Source organism: Thamnophis sirtalis, unplaced genomic scaffold (assembly GCF_051295495.1).
Source record: "Thamnophis sirtalis isolate CommonGarterSnake01/CBP01778 unplaced genomic scaffold, rThaSir2_p1.2 scaffold_1, whole genome shotgun sequence".
Taxonomy (NCBI): Eukaryota; Metazoa; Chordata; class Lepidosauria; order Squamata; family Natricidae; genus Thamnophis; species Thamnophis sirtalis.
Genome location: NW_028261381.1, coordinates 61,727,216 through 61,748,007, shown reverse-complemented (window position 1 = coordinate 61,748,007; position 20,792 = coordinate 61,727,216). Strand labels below are relative to the sequence as shown.

General features: G+C 42.0%; 2 protein-coding genes across 4 annotated transcripts in view; one reads left to right on the top strand and one right to left on the bottom strand.

Moving 5' to 3' along the window:
* ABCB6 (ATP binding cassette subfamily B member 6 (LAN blood group)) overlaps positions 1–7,944 on the top strand; it is a 46,830-nt gene extending 38,886 nt beyond the window's left edge. For all 3 annotated transcript variants that reach the window (XM_087713206.1, XM_087713215.1, XM_087713201.1), the window contains exons 18-20: positions 386–480; positions 6,153–6,221; positions 6,956–7,944. In XM_087713206.1, coding sequence (XP_087569332.1) covers positions 386–480; positions 6,153–6,221; positions 6,956–7,301 — 510 coding nt within the window. In that variant the 3' untranslated portion in view covers positions 7,302–7,944. The remainder of the gene's footprint in view (positions 1–385; positions 481–6,152; positions 6,222–6,955) is intronic.
* A 2,585-nt stretch (positions 7,945–10,529) lies between these two features.
* Positions 10,530–19,553, bottom strand: LOC106547366 (uncharacterized). The gene is made up of 7 exons (XM_014064503.2): positions 19,006–19,553; positions 15,193–15,399; positions 14,662–14,832; positions 14,334–14,465; positions 13,485–13,651; positions 12,609–12,857; positions 10,530–11,286 (listed from the first exon to the last, which is right to left on the bottom strand). The coding sequence occupies exons 1-7, from the start codon at positions 19,496–19,498 to the stop codon at positions 11,089–11,091; spliced, it is 1,617 nt and encodes a 538-aa protein (XP_013919978.2). The 5' UTR covers positions 19,499–19,553; the 3' UTR covers positions 10,530–11,088.
* Positions 19,554–20,792: the final 1,239 nt, after the last annotated feature.

Genomic DNA, 20,792 nt, shown 5'->3' with positions numbered 1-20,792 from the left:
TAAATCAATAATTACTTGTACTTTTATCTATTTATTTCCCACATCTGAAGTTATGTTTGCATGCCTTTTCCATGCCTTTAAAAAAAAAACAAAGCCTGAATTTTGGGAGCACTTGGGAGGAGGATAACATCACAAATTGTGTTATTCTTTAAAACTACATTTCTCTTCCTCGTTTCCCAGACCAATTGTAACCCATTCCTGAGTAGTTCTCCCCACAATAACAATAGTACAGAACTACAAAGAGCATCTCTCAGCTCTTTACCATGGCACCAAAACAACATGGTACTACTACTATGCCAATGACTTGACACTAAAAGGAGGTTCAGGCTCCATTACTTTCCTCTATATCCCCCTTTGCTCTGCTACAATGTGCTGACTCTTACAGGCAACATCAGCGCTGGACACTAAAACGGAAAGGAAAATCCAGTCATCGCTGGCTAAAGTATGTGCCCATCGCACCACTATTATTGTGGCTCACAGGTAAGGTGAAATGTCATTTCATAAGGTAAGAAGCTGTCTGTAAGTAGTTACATCCTGTTTTTGTACTTTGTTCATATTTTCTATTGCGTGTCTGGGAATTGCCCACATGGGTATCTTATCATTTAGTTTGTATTGATATTTTTTCCAGACCCGCAGTAGAGCATTCCTTAAAATATGACTTTTGAAATTCTTGTCCAGCTTTTTGTTATATAGCAGATAAGCACGCCAACCATTTACCAAATCATGCCCTTCAGTATTAAGTATTCTATCATCTGTTAAGTTAATCCAGTCACTAATTACAGATAAAACTACTGCTTCATAATATAGTTTTAAATTGGTTAATTTCAAACCTCCTCTCTCACGCACATCTTGCATTATTTTTAGTTTTACTCTCAGCTTCTTCCCTGCCCATACAAATTTATTAATGCCCTTCTGCCATTTTAGCAGGCTCACATCTTTTTTGAGTATTGGTAACATTTGAAAAAGAAATAAAAATTTAGGTAAAATATTCATTTTCACTGCTGCTATTCTTCCCAGCAAAGATAACTGTAGTTTCTCCCATTTTTTCATCTCTATCTGTATACTATGCCATAGTGATTCGTAATTGTATTTGTATAACTTTCCATTTGAGATTGAAATATAAACTCCTAAATATTTAACTTTTTTAACTATTTCACATCCTGTCATTCCTTCTAGTTCATCCCTTTGTTTAGTGTTCATATTTGTAGCTAGTATCTTTGTTTTCCCTAAGTTTATTTTAAATCCTGACACTTGGCCATATTGATTAATCATATTCATTAAAACCTTGCTAGATTCCTGTGGTTGGGTTAATGTTATAACCAAATCATCTGCAAATGCCCGTACTCGATATTCTTGCTGCCTAATCTTGATTCTTTGTAAGTTCACTGAACCCCGTATTTTATTCAACAATAGTTCCAAAGTTACGATAAACAATAATGGGGCTAAGAGACAACCCTGCCTTGTACCTTTCTCAATTTTAAATGAATCTGTTAGACTTCCATTAACTATGATTTGAGCTGTTTGTTCCTGATATATTGCTTTAATTGATTGTAAAAAGTGCTCTATTTGCATTTTTTGCAATATTTTCAGCAGGAATTGCCAATTCACTCGATCAAAGGCTTTCTCAGCATCTAAAAACATAAGTGCAGCAGGGATTTGGTTATTCTTTCCCAGGTATTCTAATGTATTGAGAATTAGTCTTACGTTACTTCTCATTTGTCTCCCTTGAATAAAACCTGTTTGATCATTATGAATCAATTGCTGAATAGCCAACATTACCTTATTCGCTAGTATTTTAGTGAAAATTTTATAATCTATATTGAGTAATGATATGGGTCTATAATTTTTTGGTTGAGTAAGATCTTGATCTTCTTTGGGTATCAAGGATATAAAGGCTGTCTTCCAAGATGGGGGTATCTTCCCTTCCACTTGGATCTTATTAAATAATTCCTTAAGCGGTTTTACCATTTCTAATTGTAAATTTTTGTAATAAGCCGCCGTCAAGCCATCTGTACCCGGTGCTTTCCCTGCTTTTAGCTGTTTAATTACCTGGAGAATTTCCCCTGAAGTTATTGGTTGATTCAGTCTTTCCCTCTGCTCGTCTTTAAGTAGGGGTATTTTTTCTTTATCCAGGTATCTATCTATATCTAAGCCGTGAATTTTATCATTTGTGTACAATCCTATAAAGAATTCCCGAAAGACCCTTTGAATCTCCTTCTGGTGGTACACTTCCTTCCCTTTAAAATGTAATTTCAATATATTACGAGACTTCTGTTTTTTCCTAATTAAATATGCTAACCATCTACCAGATTTATTTGCATTACAGAAAGTATTGTGTTTTGCATACAGCAAATTGGTAGCCACCTGATCTGACATCAGCATGTTAAATTGCTCTTTTAATAATGTGATTGTTTCTTTAATCTTTTTGTCTCCTGGTTTTAAGATTAACTCCAGCTCTCTCTTCCTAATTTCATTTTCAAGTTCAAATCTCTTTCCTCCCTGTTTGTGTCTATATAATCTGTTCAAATTTATCAAAACTCCTCTCATATACACTTTACTTGCATTCCATACCATTTCCATAGATGTACCCTTATTCATGTTAAAAACAAAATATTCTTTGAACAACTTTTTACATTCATTAATGTTTTTCTCATATCTAAATAAATTTTCATTCAGTCTCCAAGACTCGCTCGGATTCCAACTCCCAACTCCATCCAAACCGGGTTATGATCTGATAAAGCTCTGGAACATATCTTCGTCTTCTTTACCCTAGAAAGCAAATCATTGGTTGTTAGTATGAAGTCAATCCTAGAAAAGGATTGATGTCTATCAGAAAAAAAGGTAAAGTCACATTCTTCTGTATTCCTTTCTCGCCAGATATCTCTCAATTCAAAATATTCTATCATATCGAAAAAGGACTTAGATAGTTTTACTCGCGTTTTGGCGGAGAGCCTTCTTATCTTTCTTGGTATCCATAACGCCATTCCAATCACCCATTAATATGCAAGATCTATAGTTTCAATGTACTAACTTAGCGTGAAGCATTTTATAAAATTTGTCTTGTTGTTGATTGGGAACATATATTCCCAATAGTAGTGTCCTTTTCCCTTCTAATACCAGACCTATTGCAATGTATCTTCCATGGGAGTCTGCTTCAATTAATTCAGCTTTCATATCCTTTCTTAAGTAGATAACTATACCATTTTTCTTCTCTGTGACAGAAGCTATAAAGTGTTGTCCAAGTCTTGTATTAATCAAGTATTTTTGATCAGTTGATCTAATATGAGTCTCTTGCAAGCAAATTATATCATTCTTGAATTGTTTAAGATAGTGGTTTATTTTCTTCCTTTTCTGTGGGGAATTTAAGCCATTAATGTTCCAAGTTAGGAGCTTAGTTGCCATCTTTAGTTTCTTGAAGCTTTTTAAGAACCATCTGAACATTCTGGAATTTAATCTTTGGCTTGGCTCCTCCCACTGCTTCTAGACGAAGACCTGTAGCTTATTGAGCGGTGGCATGTGTTTGTTGCTTTTTTAATTCTTGTTCCATTCGCCTGGTAATCGCGCGGGTTTGTCTTTATTCCTTAGCTTCTTGCACCTCTGAAAGAGGAAAACAACTGAGACTTCCATCTCAGTTGCATGATTTTTTAAGGCATGAATTAATTCTTTCTGCAAAATTTCTCTGGTCAGAGGCTCCCCTGCAGAAGTAAGGGGGGGGAGTAATAACTGTAATTTAGTAGTGGGAGCTGGGGAGCTGCTGGCCCTTTTTGACCTATTAGGGGGAGGAAATTTTTGCTTAGAAGCCATCCCAGGTTTAATCTTTAGTCAATTAGTTAGTCCAGGGAAGCCAATTATACAGCAATTGCTATTTAGTTTGATAATAAATCACTTCTGAGCTCCGTAAAAATGCTATCAAAGCCCGACCCCTCCTACACAGCTGCTCGGCGCCATTTTGTGTATCTTTCAACAAGTGATTGTCAGAAGGAATTCTTTGCAAATGGAGCTAAGGATTTATACATACAATTAGGAGTTCACGAGTATTGGTTCAGCTCGTCTTGGAATCAGCAGTAAATCAGTCTTTGTGCAGAGGATGAGCGAAGGCCTTTGTTCTGCAGCAAAAGTGAGAATAAATTCTTGACGCGGAGGTACCATGCTGCTGGGTGCCCCCCCCCTTTCTTTCCAGATTTATAGTCTGGGAGGATTAGTTAGAGCGCTGCCCAAGCATAGTCTCTTGCCTTCTCCTTCTAAGCCCGAAGAAGAGGTAAACAAACTGCTAAACAGTTGATGAATGCTGTTTAGACAGTTTAATGCAGCCAAGATTTACGAGCTGTTAAAAACAAAAACTCCTGTCAGGCCCCGCCCACCGGAAGCCCCTTTTAGCTTCTATGCAAGTCCACCATATATGGTAGTATGAACCCGGTGTCTGCTGACATTTCCAACACTTTTCCAATTTGTTCTTGAACATTCTTGCTATTCTTGTCGGGGATAAATGCCACCTGTAAAACATCTTATACAAATTTTCTTTATATGCTGTTGACATTGTCATTTTATAATTTTGAGACCACAATTTCTGCCACTTCTCTAATTCAATCCCAAGTCCAAAGTTTTCCCCCCAAGCTATCATAGGTTCTTTAACTTGTTCTTCTTCTAGCTTAACCTCTAACAAATATCCATATAGTTTTTAAATTACCTTTTCATCTGTACCTGTCAAAATTTTATCTAACTCAGTCATTTTATCATGGAAACCTTCTGTTTTAAGATCTTTATTGCATCTAGGCTTTATTTGCAAGTATGAAAACCAGTTCATCTTTATTCCTTCCTGTTCCAGTTGTTGCATAGATTACGTTCACCCTCTGCATTCAATATTTCACCATATCTAACTGTTTGTTCCTTTTTATATATTATTGGATATGAAAATGCTTCAATAGTTGATAACCAGACTGGAATTTTTAAGTAATGTTGCCTTTTAATCGTCTCCCAATTTAATAACAAAGCCTCCTGTATATAATGTCTTCTGAAATACCCTTGTGTTTTAGTTCCCTCGTACCATAAGAAAGCGTGCCATCCCAACAACAGATCATGTCCTTCCACAGTCAGTAATCTAGAATTTATTAATGTTATCCACTCCTTCACCCACATTAGGCTTGTTGCCTGATAATATAATTCCCAGTTGGGCAGACCAAATCCTCCTCTTATTCTAGCATCTTCTAATAATTTTTATTTTATTTTTGCTTTCTTTCCCTGGCAAATATATTTCAACACTATTTTATTTAAGTCGTTCTTTCCCTAATCTGATTAGAATTGTCTGGAACAAATATAAAATTCTGGGCAATATATTCATTTTGATTGTAAATATTCTCCCTATCATTGATAATTGTACATTTTCCCACTTTGTCAAGTCTGTCGCAATCTACTGTAAAAGCCCTTTATGTTGAGTTATATTCTTTTGCTTCGTCTTTGTTGCATCCAGTATCAGAGGAAATCACCTCAGGAGAGTTCCTTGGCTTTTTAGCAATCTGCGGCTACTCTTCTCCCATTTTCCCAAGATATTAGTCATCAAGGTTGGGAAAACAAGGGCTGATACACTATAGATAGCTGGTGCTTACACCTGAATCCTGTTACATGTGGCTGAATTAGAACCATAGGATATGGAATGGCTAAAATTCCAATAAAGTTCAGGACATCATTCTAAGATAGCTTTGCTAAATATTAAATATTCTACTCATTACACACATTACACACTGAACTGTAGTGATGCAGTGGTTAGAATGCAATATTGCAGGCTAATTCTGCCCACTGCCAGGAGTTTGATCCTGACCGGCTCAAGATTAACTCAGCCATCCATCTTTCTGAGGTCGGTAAAATGAGGAACCAAATTGTTGGGAGCAATATGCTGACATTTGTAAGTCATTTAGAGAGTTCTGTAAAGCACTATGGAGTGGTATGTAAGTCTTAAGGGCTATTCATATTGCAATGTTGTACATCTACCATTCTTCAGAACATTTTGTGGTAGCATCATCCTTGAATAGGTCTTTCCCCAGAGATGGATTACATCTGAGATGTCAAACTGTGCATGTCATGTGTTGTATGTTATTGACAGCTGTCGAACTGTACATTCTGGCTTCTAAGTAATAGTAATTATCTGTTCTTTACAGGCTATCAACCATAGTTAAGGCTGATCAAATTCTTGTGATCCGGGACGGCCATGTGGTAGAGCGTGGAAGGTAAACAAATGTAAAAAAACTCAGAGATGAAGTGAACCCCTATATTTTCCCCACTTTACTTCCCACCAAACAAATATTAACAGAAGTGTGGATTTCTCCCTTTTCAAGTCCTGTTCAAAGTAGACAGTGGAATCACGGAAACAGGACAGTTATTATTGTTGTTTCTAATACTGCTTTAGATGACTTTGCCAGAAGGTTAGTTTGAGATAGCCAGATCAGAAGTGGAGTATTAGCCCCAGATGCAAATTATTGCTCAGCGCAAACCTTATTAATCCCCCCCCCATCCCCATCATGGCACTATTTCCTGGGCATTGATCCCCCACCCTTTTCTTCCTCACCTGCACTCTACCCAGCCAGTTTAATGCAAAGTCCTGTGTTTCCCCGAAAATAAGGCAGGGTCTTATTTTCTTTTGACCCCTGAAATAAGCGTTTGGCCTTATTTTCACTGAGGTCTTACTATTTTTGAAGTGCAGGAGGCGGTGAGCATGGTCACCTCATGGCTGGTGTTGTGTTACAATATTTTTGAGGAGTGCTTGTTTTCAGGGGAGGGCTTACTTTAGCGCATGTGCTCAAAAGCCCGATTGGGCTTACTATCCGGGGAAGTCTTATTTTCAGAAAAACAGGGTAGGTACGTGTGATGTTGGGAAAGTTCCACTGCGAAAGTCCAGAGCAAATAAGCAAGGGATGTGCTTTCTGTGGAGTCTTTTTGAATTAACTTTTGCTGTATTTTGCAGGCATGAGCAGCTGCTAAAGAAAGGGGGCCTCTACTCTGACATGTGGGCTCAACAAGGAAGTGAGATGCCTAGTGGCTCAGACACCGACAGCAAGGTCAGCCTATCGAAAGCTAGCCTTGAGGAAGTAGAAGCAGGCAGTGTGGTGGATGAACCTAAACCTCAAGACAAACCCAAAACTCAGGATGAACCCAAAACTCAGGATGAACCCAAAACTCAGGAGGAGCCTGAAGAGGAGGATGAAGCAGAGGAGGATGAAGCAGAGGAGGATGAAGCAGAGGAGGATGAAGCAGAGGAGGATGAAGCAGAGGAGGATGAAGCAGAGGAGGATGAAGAGGATGAATCATAGCCAAGCAACTGAAAGAACCACTGAATGTCTCTTGCACGATAAAGCTTGAATCTAAAGAGGGGGGCTGCTACCTTACCTTGGACATTTGTGATGGCTCCTCCCGCAATGGGAAAGCTCTGGTCCCTAGCACATTTAGCAGATGCACCAAGGTGGTTATTGAAATCAAATTTAGAGGAAGCATAGACTCTGTTTATTCTTAGCCTATGATGGGTCCATAAGGAGTTGTCTTGCAAGCACCTGTCAGGTGCAAAATCCATTGTTTGGTGATCCAGAATAGTCAGTAAAGGGGAGAAGCAGGGATCAGGGTCACCCTGCTCTGCCACCGTTGTCACGGGCAAATGTCTTCCTTCACAAGATGAACTGGGTAGGCAGGGAGAGGAAAATACTTACAGCTGTGAGTACTGCCAGCCTTCTGTATGGAACTAGAGGAATCCTCAGGGAAAGAAGGCGCATTTTCATAAGTTCTGATTTTGAAATGTCTGTTTGATTTTCATAAACTGTTTTCAGATCGATTTGCAGATTGCATTTGTTTCAGTCTTGCTGGTTGAAAAGAAAGGACTAAGTAGTAACTGATTGAAAATCCTTTTCAACCATTGTGTTGGTGAGAGGAGCAAGATTCATAAAGTGCTGGTCTTACTAATAATTATGAATCTGGTTTTTATTTATATCTGGTGGTAATAAAAGAAAATTAAGGCAAGGACAGAAATTCATTGTGGGTGGAAATGGTAGGATAGAGGAAGAAGAAATACACCTTTTCACCTGTGTCCTAGTTTACTAGCTGCTCCTTCATGGTGGCTATATGGAGAATTGATTATTATTACTTACTTAGGGCCCTCTTGCAAGGTGAAGTAATCTTGGCCTGGGTGAGTGAGACACTAGAGAGCCTACCAGATCTCACTGAACATTGCTTTAGTGCCAGACTCGTGTTGCAAAAATCAAGATAGCCATTAGATGGCAGCAAAATGATATGGAAACGGTTCAATTTTTCCGTTATCTATTAGTCTGCAGTCAAGATCGGTTCCACCACAAAAGCGCGTAGGACAAAATCGCGCTCGATAAAAGCGCGCTGTGACGTCATCACAGCGCGACGAAAAAGATCGAAAAAATGTAAAAATAAAGGTAAAACCTTCCCCTAACCCCCCCAAACCTAACCCTAAACCTAACCCTAAACCTAACTCTTAACCTAACCCTAAACCTAACCCTAAACCTAACCGTTAAAGTAACGAAAAACCTAACGCTAACCCTTATCCTAACCCTAACGCTAACGCTAACGCTCTAAAGCTAACCCTAACCCTTAACCTAACCCTAACCCTAACCCTAACCCTAACCCTTACCTTTATGTGAATCGGCTTGCTTTAATTTAATTTTTATTAATTTTTATTTGAATTTTTCGATCTTTTTCGTCGCGCTGTGATGACGTCAAAGGCGCGATTTTGTCGATCGCGCTTTTGCCGTCCGCGCTTTTGCCGGGTCACGGTCAAGATCCAGTAGCCCTATTTGTATTGACTCATAAAAGTGCATGATAATCAATTGACGGAATAAATACAAGGGAGCTGTTAGAAAAAATTCAGTGAAAACAGGTTAAACTTCTCTGATTTTGAAAATCAAAGGATCTCTGGTGAGGGAAGAAAAAAATTGAATTCACACGTTAAGCCGAGGATTCTTTAGTTATATCTCAAATCATATTCTTGGTAGATTTCATATAAAAAAATTACATAAGAATCAAATAAGCCACATGATGGCTTAGCAAGATGTGTAAAGCAGGCTGCTGATTTGTATGGGCAGCTGTGATCAGTTGCACTGTGGAAATATTGGTAATAAATAGTAGGCTTCTAGCAGTGGTGGGTTGCAGGGGGTACACCGTGGTACAGGCATACCAGAGCCTGTATGGAGTACTGGGTACTGTTCCGGTACAGTGCTCCGGAGGGCCCACCTGTGCTCCTTACCTGTCTAAACTCTTCGGTGCTTCCGCCCACGGACATGGTGCATACAGCGCCTATGTGACGCTCCGCCAAGCAGCTGGAGCGTCATGGAGGCGTCGCTGGATGGTAAGACGCATGCGCACGCTATGTGTATATGTGCGCGCTGCGCGGGTTCATGTGGACAACGACGGGCCCCGTTGCAACTGTACCAGTTGCAACAGGATCCGGAATCTAACACTGGCTTCTAGATAGATAATAAATAAGAAAAGGCTTCTAGTAGCCTTTTCTCCTAAAGTGCAGGTAGATTTTGCTTAACAACCACAGTGGGGTCGCCAACTCCCATCACTAAGTGGCATGATCATTAAGCAACGCATTTGAATGCAACTTACAATTTTACTACTCATTTCTCCATTGATTGCTTATTGGAAACTGAAGTTGCAAAAATGGCACTCACATAACTGGAATGCTGCAGTAACTGAAAACACCTGACAAATGTGAAACGCTTGAATCAAGATCATGTGACTAGGAAGATGCTGCAAAGGTTGTAAGTGCAAGGACCAGTCTTCTTCAGCATAATTTCAAATGGTTCCTAAACAGGGCAATTGTTAAGTGAGAACTATCTGTACATCGGAGTCCTTACCCTAACACATGTTTGATTATTCACACATGCTTTTTTCCTAAGGCAGAGAGAGGAACTGGCCTAATCACCCAATTGGCTTCAGACTTTAGGTAGAACTCACTGTGTCCCAGTTTCTAGCCTAGTATCTTTAATTACCATCCCAAAGTGGCTTTTACGTGCATATTATACCTAGTTCTCAATTTAAGGTAGTTCTTGACTTATGACCACAATTGGGATGGGAATTTTGGTTGTAAGTCCTTGTTATCATCGTCGGGGGCATCACATGACCAGGCTTGTATTTATGGAAACTTAGGTGATAGGATGGTTGAAAATTCTGCAGCTGCAATGATTGAAACAACAGAGAAATAACCGCTTCAGTTTAATGAGCACATATAGCCAACCGTATGTCAGGAACACATTGGATCAAGATCACATCAGGATGATCCCAACGTTCAGCCCATGTTTTTAACTCTTTCCAAAGCAGGAACAGGTAGCTATGTTTCCTGAGGTTCTTCTGCCTTTGCGGCAACAAGAGAGCATTCACCCCTGTATTAATTATAACTGTATGGATCTCCACATCAAGTAAATAGCCACAGTTGGAAATTGAGAATAAAGTTTGTTTTTATTCAAGAGCTTGATTGTTTCAAAACTTCTTTCCACCTACTCCTGTCTCATCATGATGCTCCCGAGTATTATATGGAGAAAAACATGAGGGAGAATTGTGTGTGGAAAGGGAGATTCTTATACACAAGAGAGCAGCACAATTTGTACATTAGCATAGATGCTTTACTCTTTTACACTTGTACTTCCTCCACTGTGCATTGCCTACTCTGCCTGGTATTAAGTTGTTACCCTAGAAGTCTGTTCCCCCTCCCCCCAAATATATTCTGACTTATGACTGGAATCTTCCAGTCTCGTTCTTCCACTTGTGATCTAACATTTTTTCATCTGTTTATGCTTAACAATATACAAGAACCAACAGTGGCACATCTGCTTCTCAGTTTTGCCTTGGAAAATTGAACAACTTTGTAGAGTCCACTGTAGACAAATTACTAGGAAAGTTTCTCCCTACTATGGCAATGTCCAGCAACAGTATCATATCCACCCATTGGATGACTGTTGGTGTTAATTGCATCTGGGTCCCTCAAAACCAAAAAAAAAAAAAACCTCCTTGGAGGAAAGGGCCTCTGGTTACAGAACAAGACTATGGGCCTCATAGACACCCCCAAGACAGTGCCCACCATGATCAGTCATCCTGTTGCAGTTCCTGTTGGTGCCTGCTCTGATACCACAACATGGTGGGAAGATTTTGGCAGCCGTGGTAGCGACGCTGGCGTTCTTCCTCTCCTAAGGGTGGCACAGAATGGCAAGGGGCTCCTGCTAATGTGACATTGAGCAGCTGGATTGGAGTGCCAGAGGCGAAGACTGCAGACCACGAACCCACCTGCAAAAACAGGAAAAACTGGCTTCACTATGAAGGACAGTTGATAACTTTCAGAATCAATTTCATTGGGATGTTTCAGTTCATGACTTTAACCTTGTATATCATCACCCCGTAAAGCTATTCAGTAAAAGAAGTCACATCATCATCATTTGCTTTCAATTGTGCAGACTTCAAGAAAAAATTCCTTGCTTGGGAGCTGAACTTTTATTGCACAAATTTCATTTAAATCTTTTGGAAAAAATTAGTTGTGACTTAAGCTACCACTGATTACAACTGAAGGTACAGCAACTAAAATGTAAGTCACCAAATTTAAACAGTTATGGCTGAAATGCATTTTCAAGTTAGGAACATCCAACATTTATTTTAGCAGTAGAACTTTAAAAAGCAAGGTATAATAAACCCAAGTTCTCCATTCAAATGAGCTCAATCTCCCTCCAGTTCACATCAAAGGACTACTTTGCTGGATATTCCTGATCTAGCGTTTATTTTTTCTCTTCAATGCAGAGATTCTGAAACCAGTTGAACTCTAACATGGTTTCTAAAGGTAATCATTTTCAGAGGAGAGTATAACCATGGTTTATCCAATTAGTCAATTTTCTGGACTGGCATAACCTGGGTTGGTTTGCAGAATTCAGTAAGCTAAAATGTAGTTACCTAGTGCTTTGTTCCATGGGCCAGACAAATATAGCCTGTATCTGCTATGGTGCCATTGAGGAGCAATTGACTAGATGCCCTAGATGAGTCAGCATTCTTCTCCATCACCTATACTGCACACAGCACATAAGGAGGTCTGACTGGTGGATCCAAAAAGGGCCTTCTCTGGGGTGGCTCCCTCCCTGTGAAACATAATCTCTACAGAAATGCTCACCATTTTGACACGCTTTCAAAAGGCCCTGAAGACATGATTTTGCCAATAAGCCTGGAGATTGCAGGGTAATATGGAGCCCACCAAGAGGTTGGTTTGATTGTTGCTGTCAGGAGGGTGGGGGTTTATTGGGTTTTGAATTGGGGTTTTATTTCTATAAGCTGCCTGGAGTCACATGATAAGTTGGTCGCCATACAAATGTTCTTAAAATAAAGTCCCTGTTGTAAAATCATCTGAAATTCCAGCATTAATATTGGATTTTAATGTTATTTTGGTGGCTTTGCTTTTTGTTTAGAATTGATAGAGAATCTTCTAAAAGCTGACAACTTCTCAGAGCACATGCTATACATAATAAGAGAGCCCCTGTTTGAAAGAGACAGACAGCAGATGGTGCAAAATACTTCAGATCGAGCTTCTTACATTCTTATAATACCTATTAATGTTCTTAAATACTTACCGGCAAAGTATGCTGAAGTAGACACTGGTCAGGTTGCAGTCCTGCCCAGAATTCAGCAAAAGCTGATCCACTTCGGAGGGCAGTGGTGCTATGGACCAACACTACATTGGGATGGCGCTGCGATGCCTGGAGCTTCTTTACCAATGGCCCTGGATAGCTCTGGTCAACAAAGAGCAGGACCCGTTGGGCATTGCAACTTTCCAAGTCTGTTAAGAGCTCTGAGATGGCGTAACGCTCCTTAGGATCAGCCTGTTGTGCGGGAAAGGGCAGCTCATTAGCACCAGCTCTTCTGCCCTGGCTCCCCCATCTGAACTCTACGGTCCAGAGATCAAGGGAATTTTCCCACCCTGAAGTTAAAAGAAGCTGGATTAAGTTGGAAAGAGCAAGCTGGGGCCAGCACCCTCTGCAAAAGCTGCTGTTGCCTTTCTCCCTGCAGGCAAGGATGAAAGAACTACATGGGCCTTTGAAGGGGACAGGTGAGAAGAGAGGGCAGTGTCTATCTACAAGTCTGTCAGCTCTTCTCCCTCCTGTTGGGCTGCCCAGAACATGTTGGGGCAGGTGAGGATTCAATTCACCGTCCATTTCCAGTCAATGAAACCCTCACCACATGCAAATGGACTTGTATAAACTAACGATGACAGAGGAGCTTGGCTCAGCTGTAAAAATCATTCCTGAAAACAACTAGGTGGCAGGCTAAATCACCTCCACCTCTTTATGGCCGTAGAAGCAGCTTCTGGATGAGAAGCAAAATGTCTTCAAAGAAAAACAATGAAGTACAGTTGCCTCTTGGGGGGAGGGGAGCATCTTTGGGGCAGCCATTTCTTGTTTTCAATGTGGATCCACCCCACCAATCAATACCCACCAGACTCTACTCACAATGCCATTATGGTTAGCATCCCACAAGAACATGGTGCCATCACTGGAAGCTGGACTGTTGAGGTAGAGTACCAGTGTGTCAGCACAATGCAGACTACGGCAGAGAAGTGCCAAGTGGGACCGGATCGCCAACTTCTCTGTCGCTGGTTGCACATTTCCCATCTCCACTGCAGAAAGAGGATGGGGAAAGGCCAGCTGGCATTACTATTCTTTAGTTGGTGTCTTCTCATCCAATCCTTCCCATTACCTATTCTATTTACAGCTCTAATTTCCAAGGATCACTCATGTCTCCTTTGTGGAAAAGACCTATCGATCCAATAGTTCTCTCCTCAAAGACATGCCATCTGGAGCCGATTGTGGGTTGATTGATTGTGGTACTGATTGCATATCTTTCAGTGGCCATGGGGAAGTGGAATTTGGAAATGCAAGAACTAATTTGGCATCCTGATGGTAATTAGTGGGAAGTTGTTTCTCTGTGTGTTTGTATAGTATACTGATAGAAAACTGAACAGCATCCCAGAATAACACCCATAGTTACTACTACACTGCCCCAACTATGCTAGACTCCGTGCTTCCGGACTGGGACTACAAAGCCACATCCACAGATGAACCACACAAGAGTGTCTTTTTTTAAACCTAATCTAAATAACTACTGTATGTGTGGTGGGAAGGAGAATAGGAGGAGGAAGAGAAAGGAAATACAACTGCTGTTGAGATACAGGGGATTCTCGTCTCAAAACACACTACAAAGACCATTAACACTGAGAAGCCTTCTTTTCTGACTATCCCACTTTCTCCACAGAAGAACAAGGGACTTTCCCATCCCTTCTAGCACACTTGTTTTAGTACCTGAAGCCTGTCCCTCATTGGCAAAGAAAGCCTTGATATGCTCTTGGCGGAAACCATTTCGTCGAAGCATCTGGTAGAAAAGCAACAGGTTCTGGGCATGGTGAGGATAGGTGACCTGCTCCTGCCATCCACCTGGAAGAGAATGACAACAGTCAGCACCTTCAGTTGAGATGCATCAAAACATACAAGAACTCCTATAGTCCCTGCCTGTATTCATCCTTCTCCAAGTGCTCAGTGGTTCAAACTCATCTCTCTACACTCCTTTTGCTACCAACTCCGAATGGGAATGAGCACTTCTTAGTAGCCCCTCCCGGGCACCACTCCACACCTGCAATCAGTACTGCGTGATCACATGTCTGATATATGCGGCACAACTTGTACATCGGAGACTGCTGGCGATGACACCGCCGTGTATTCTCGTTGAGCTCGCAGTAGGCAGCTGTGGAACTAGAACCGACAAGAGGCAGAGGCTGTGGGCATGGGCTGTAGCCATGGAGATCTGAGGAAGGAAAAGAGAGATTTTTGAAACCGAACTACATGAGGTGGGGACACAGGCAGCTTAATAAAGTCTGGTTTAAGAAAATAAGAACTAGTTGCTCCAAAGTCTTTACTCATCCTGAATTTATCAGCATTGTCTATTACATTTTGCCTTCCAAAATTTCAAACTATTATTCTACCTTTTCAGTTTAGGCTTAGTCAGACATTCCTTCCTGTAGCCATCTTTTATGATAATGCTTTGGAGGAAAGTTGCAGCAGAATCAGGTTTAAATTAACAAAATGATTTATTGCAAAACGAAGGACAACACCTTTCCAGTCTCATTGCCCTGTAACTCTCTCAAGACCCAGTGCAGGCACCCACCTATGCAGTGCAATTTCTGCAGGTGTTTCAGATCCTGCGCCACCACTATCAGGGGCAGAAAATGTATCTCGCAAAACCCTACTGGTGGTTCTTCATGGCGCATGTGTCCTGCTGAGCGCTGACTCCGCCCCTTGCCACGTCCTGGTCTGCGCTTTAGCTGGTTCTCACAGTGATTTCTCTGTACAGGAGTCAAGCATTCGTAGCTCCCTGCACAGAAGAAAATAAGCACCTTTGACATAAAGCACTCAGAGGAACTAAGCAGATATTTTTCTGCAAAGGTCTGCTTAGTGACATAAACGCACTGATTGTCAGTGGGTTTCCAGATTTGACAGGAGATTCTCTGGAGTTCTAGCTAAGTCAGGACTTTCCTGCTAATTAGGAAGAGCAAAACATCATAACCATTTTATTTTTACTATGCTCTCTTAACTTCTGATTTTCTTTGGGGAGGGGGGGGTGATGGAGTTTGGCCATGCATAACTTTTCTCCTTTGTCTCCATCTCTCCCTCTCTCCCTCTCTTTCATCTTCCTCTTTCTTTCTCTTTCTTTCTTTCCTTCCTTTCTTCCTTCATACCTACCTACCTACCTACCTACCTACGTATCATTATCATCTTTATCATTTATTTCTGGATCAGCATTGATTCCTAGCAACCATCTATATTAGTCCCTGCAGTGTTTTTGGCTTGATTTTCAGAAGTGGTTTGCCATTACCTCCTTCCCAGGACTGAAAGACAATGACTACTTGTTCAAGGTCACCCAGTTAGCTTCATGCTTAGCATGGGACTAGAACTCACCATCTCCCACCTTCTAGCCGGTTCCACCACAAAAGCGCGTAGGACAAAATCGCGCTCGACAAAAGCGCGCTGTGACGTCATCACAGCGCGATGAAAAAGTTCGAAAAATGTAAAAATAAAGCGAAAACCTTACCCTAAGCCCCCCAAACCTAACCCTAAACCTAACCCTAAACCTAACTCTTAACCTAACCCTAAACCTAACCCTAAACCTAACCATTAAAGTAACGAAAAACCTAACGCTAACCCTTAACCTAACCCTAACGCTAACGCTCTAAAGCTAACCCTAACCCTTAACCTAACCCTAACCCTAACCCTAACCCTAACCCTAACCCTTACCTTTATGTGAATCGGCTTGCTTTAATTTAATTTTTATTAATTTTTATTTGAATTTTTCGATCTTTTTCGTCGCGCTGTGATGACGTCAAAGGCGCGATTTTGTCGATCGCGCTTTTGCCGTCCACGCTTTTGACGGGTCACGTTCTAGCCTGGTGCCTGCTATACGACTACCTCTCTACTGAACTGCCTCACCTTTGTTATATTATCCCAATTGTTCCCCCTTAGTGAGAAACAGTATGATTTTAGATACAGAATGGTCTTTTTTTTAGGATTTGTAACTTTATTGATAATAAATGGCTTCGGTGGCATCTGCAGCTGAAGTAAAAAGAGTTAAGATAGGGGCCGCAAGTGTGTGATCAGAGCCTCACTCCTTTTTTTTTTACATTTGTCACAATGCACTTACAAAAAGTTGGGCTTCAATTGTGTGGTTATGGATGACATCTTGACTAGTATTTTTTTCCCTGCAGATGTCCCAGATGATGAAAGAAATTATTTTAACTGAAGGTGAATGTTCTAGATTCATTGTCTTGCATAGCATAAACACAAAACTGTTAATAAAAGATTTTTACACTGCTTTAAAATTCCATTTTAAGGGTTTGATTGAAATCATATTACTAAGTAATAATTCTTATTTTAAGAAATATCTAATTTGATAATCCTTCTAGGAAAAAAATCCTTTTCAATAGCAAACTCATATCAGAATTTTCTATAATCTGGCCACTCCTTTAAAACAATTTCAACAAAGTAAGCCCTCAGTCCATGTGAATGAGTGAGATTTAAATTCTGAGTCCTGGTTATCAGCACCCATTAATGCTAACTTATTTGCCAATCTAATAAAGGAAATTCCTTTATAATCACAACAAGCACTTATGTCTGCCAGACCCACCAACCCACACAGAAATCAGTAGAGAACATTAGTAATCAAATTTAGGGAATCAGTAAAAAAACAAACCCTTGGAATACTGTGTACAGTGACTGCATCAGAAAAAGAATATTCTATTGCAATTTTGGTTGCAAGAATAGATATATAAAATTATGAGGGGGCCTGGTCGGTTTCTCTGTAAGGAAAAGCTACAGTCTGTGGTGCTTTCACGCTTTCGAAAAAGTGAGGAAGAACATGGCAGGGTATACATAATTATTCACAACATGATTTTGCCACTATTTCATAATTTATTCCCTAGAGATTCAGATGACAGAAGGTCTTCTTGTACTATTCAATTGTGGAGTGCAGTGCCACTAGGCAAAAAAATATATGACAGCACACAAACTAAGTCAAAACCATGAAGTATATAAAACTTACTAGTGACTGCAAGTCATGATGATTATATTTTCTCCAGTCTAGGAATATTATGTCTAGAAACTTCAAGTGAAAGTGGCTATTGCATTCATGTCCTGTTAGGTGATTTTCCAGAGGCATCAGAATAAAGAGAATGCTAAACTAGGCAGATCCATTATCTGATCCAGCAATTGGAATTGGTCATATTCAGATCCACTATACACACAATCTTGTTTCTTGTATTTTTTTTAATGCCACCTAGGAAAGCATGAAATATCTAGCAACATGACCATCTGGAGTCAGATAAAAGCAAGTGGTGTATCAACTAGCCAGGAAAAAAAAGATAATCTGGGGATAGGTCAAAGAGCATGACCTAGCCTAAGGGAAAGAAAAGCTGGGCACAATCTAAATTCTACTGTCCTCAAACATGACAGATCCTGATAGTAGAATGACTACCACACATTGCTTTCTAAACTGCTTTGTTCTAATGATTATAAATGAGAGACAGTTTGGTGTAGAGGTTAAGGAATCAGGTAGAGACTATGAGTTCAAGTCTTCCCTTAGGCACAAAGCCAGCTGGGTGACCTTAGGCCAATCATTCTCAGTCCAATGAAAAAGGCAGTGGCAAACCCCTTCTGAAATCTTGCCAAGAAAGATGCAGGGTCCTTTCCAGGCAGTCACTAGGAGTCAACACTGCCTCCAAGATGCACATATAGACAATTATGATAGCAACAGAACTTAGACTTATATCCCACTTCACAGTGCTTCATAGTCCTCTCTAAGCGGTTTACAGAGTCAGCATATTGCCCACAACAATCTGGCTCCTCATTTTACCCACCTCCGGAGGATGGAAGACTGAGTCAAATTTGATGATAACAGTTATGCTAATGACAGGTAGGTTCCCTTCCCTGGAAAATTACAGCTCAAAATGAGAAGAGGCAGAACACAATGATTTTCATGCATGGCCTGAACTTGGATGCAGGTAGTCCTCGACTTACAACAGTTCATTTAGTGACCATTTGAACTTACTACGGCACTGAAAATAGAGACTTATGACCATTTTTCACACTTCTGACCATTGCAGCATGCCCACGGTCACATGATTTACATTCATAATGTTTGACAACCCTTGCAATGTTCTTTCTGACAAGCAAAGTCAACAGAGAACCCAGATTCATTTTACAACCATGTTACTAATTTAACAACTGCAGTGATTCACTTAACAAATGTGACAAGAATAGTCCTAAAATGGGACAAAACTGACTTAACACATTTTTCGCTTAATCAGGTAAATGTTGGGCTCAATTGTGCTCATAAATTGAGGACTACTTGTATTCCAAATCTAATCTGGACTTGACCCATGATGTCCCGGGAGAGGGGATACCTCCATTCTTTTTCAATTTCACTTACCCAGGTAGAGGCGACCGCGACTGCGGCACCGACGCGGGCTGACGTTGAAGTCGACATAGAAGAGCAGGAGCGGGTGGCCGAAGTTGGCGCCGGGATTGGGGTCCAAAACCAGGACGGCGTCTTGGCCGGCAGGTGCGAAGGCTGCTCGCTGAGGGCCGCCGCCGCCGCCGCTCTGGTTCCGGCTGGGGACGAGGGGCGCGCCAGGCTTGTCTCCCCAGCCGTCGGGCAGGAGCGCCCGCACTTTCTGACCCGGCCGGGCAGGTTCGGAGATATAGACTGCAGGGCCTGGCCCTTGCGAGAGCCGCACCAAACGCTGACATTGAGGCCGCGGCAAGAGCCCGCCGCGTTCGGGGCACTGAGTCGCCGCCACGTGCCTGAGCGCCGCCGCCGCCCAGCGCGCCACCCGCGCCTCGGAGAAGCGGCTCTCCGACGGGGCGGCAGGGCAGGGCCAGGCCAGGGCGGAGGCAGCCAAGGTCAACAGCAGCGGGGCCATGGGGGAACCGGATCCCTGGCGGAGCCCCGGCGGACTGTGCCTGGCCAGCGGGACTCTTTCGATTCCTCGCCCTGCCCCAGAGAAGGAGAAGAGGCGGACGGGAGCGCTCGTGGCGAGGCTTCTCTCAATTGTTGGCTCTTAGGCTGCCCCCTTCGCCAGGAGCTACCCGCCCCCGTCTCCTCGGGCCGTCTCTTGGACCGCGTGGGCGGCTTCTTGCTCGCTGGAGCCCCGCGCGGTTTTTGCTCCCCGCGGGCCAACTGAGAGGATCCAGGGCAGCCCGGTCCCTCTCCAGAGAGCGCAAAGCGCCGCGGGTCAACTGGGAGAGGAAAGCGAAGGCAGCGGCGGCGGCTTGGCGGACGACTGAACTCCTTGCTCGGGAGAGCCAAAGTGGAACCCTACCCAGATCAAACACTTAAGACGGCCTTCCAATCATGCGCAGACCTGCTTTTTTCATCCCCGCGCTGCCCCCCTGTAGGGCGCACAGACGGGTCGACAAACAACAATATTCGCCGGAAAAGCATCTAAGGCCGCCAAGTGTCCGTCTCAGCTCTCGGGTCCTTTATGGCTCTTGTCAGATGATCAGTGGGTTGAATTCGACGAGTTTATATCGGAGTAGATTGGCCAAAAGAGAGTTACGACCTTGCGTTCCTGTCAGTTGACAGGTTAACCCCCATTTGCCTCCTAGCGTGGGTTTAATGCTTCCTTGCAAGCAATGCATTCCAGATCGTGGAAATCGTTTGAGGGACCCATAACTTTAGAGGAGGGTAAAATCTCCTTTCCTCCCTCGTAGCCTGCCTCAGGATCAAACGCCGCCTAAACTTCTCTTGGTCATAAGATGCGAGACATCTCTTTCTCCCAGCCCGTTTTTACAGTTTACCTTCGAATGACAGAAAACATTTTTTCCCTCCTCGATCAGTCATAAGTGCCCCCCCCACTGCTCCCAAGAAAGAACTTTTTAAGCTAGACAGATCTGAGAGAAAACTTAGGAGCCTATCCCTTGTCATCTTGATAAGATGTCACATCAACATAGCCAGTGTTCAGAACACTATTTCTTGCTTCACTGAATTTTTTTTTTTTTTGTATCCTTGGAGGTTTTAGCGTCATTTGGCGCAATTGTAAACCACTCCCCCCCCCCCAACCCTTGAGTGCGGGAAGCAATAAGATGGGTCAATGCAGAAATCAATAAGCAGATGTGCTGGAAAATCCACCTGGGAAGGGAGTGGCATAAGATTACACCAGCGGGAGCCCGTGCTGTGGGTTTGTTTTCCCAAGGAAAGGGGAAGTCCCGTCTAAT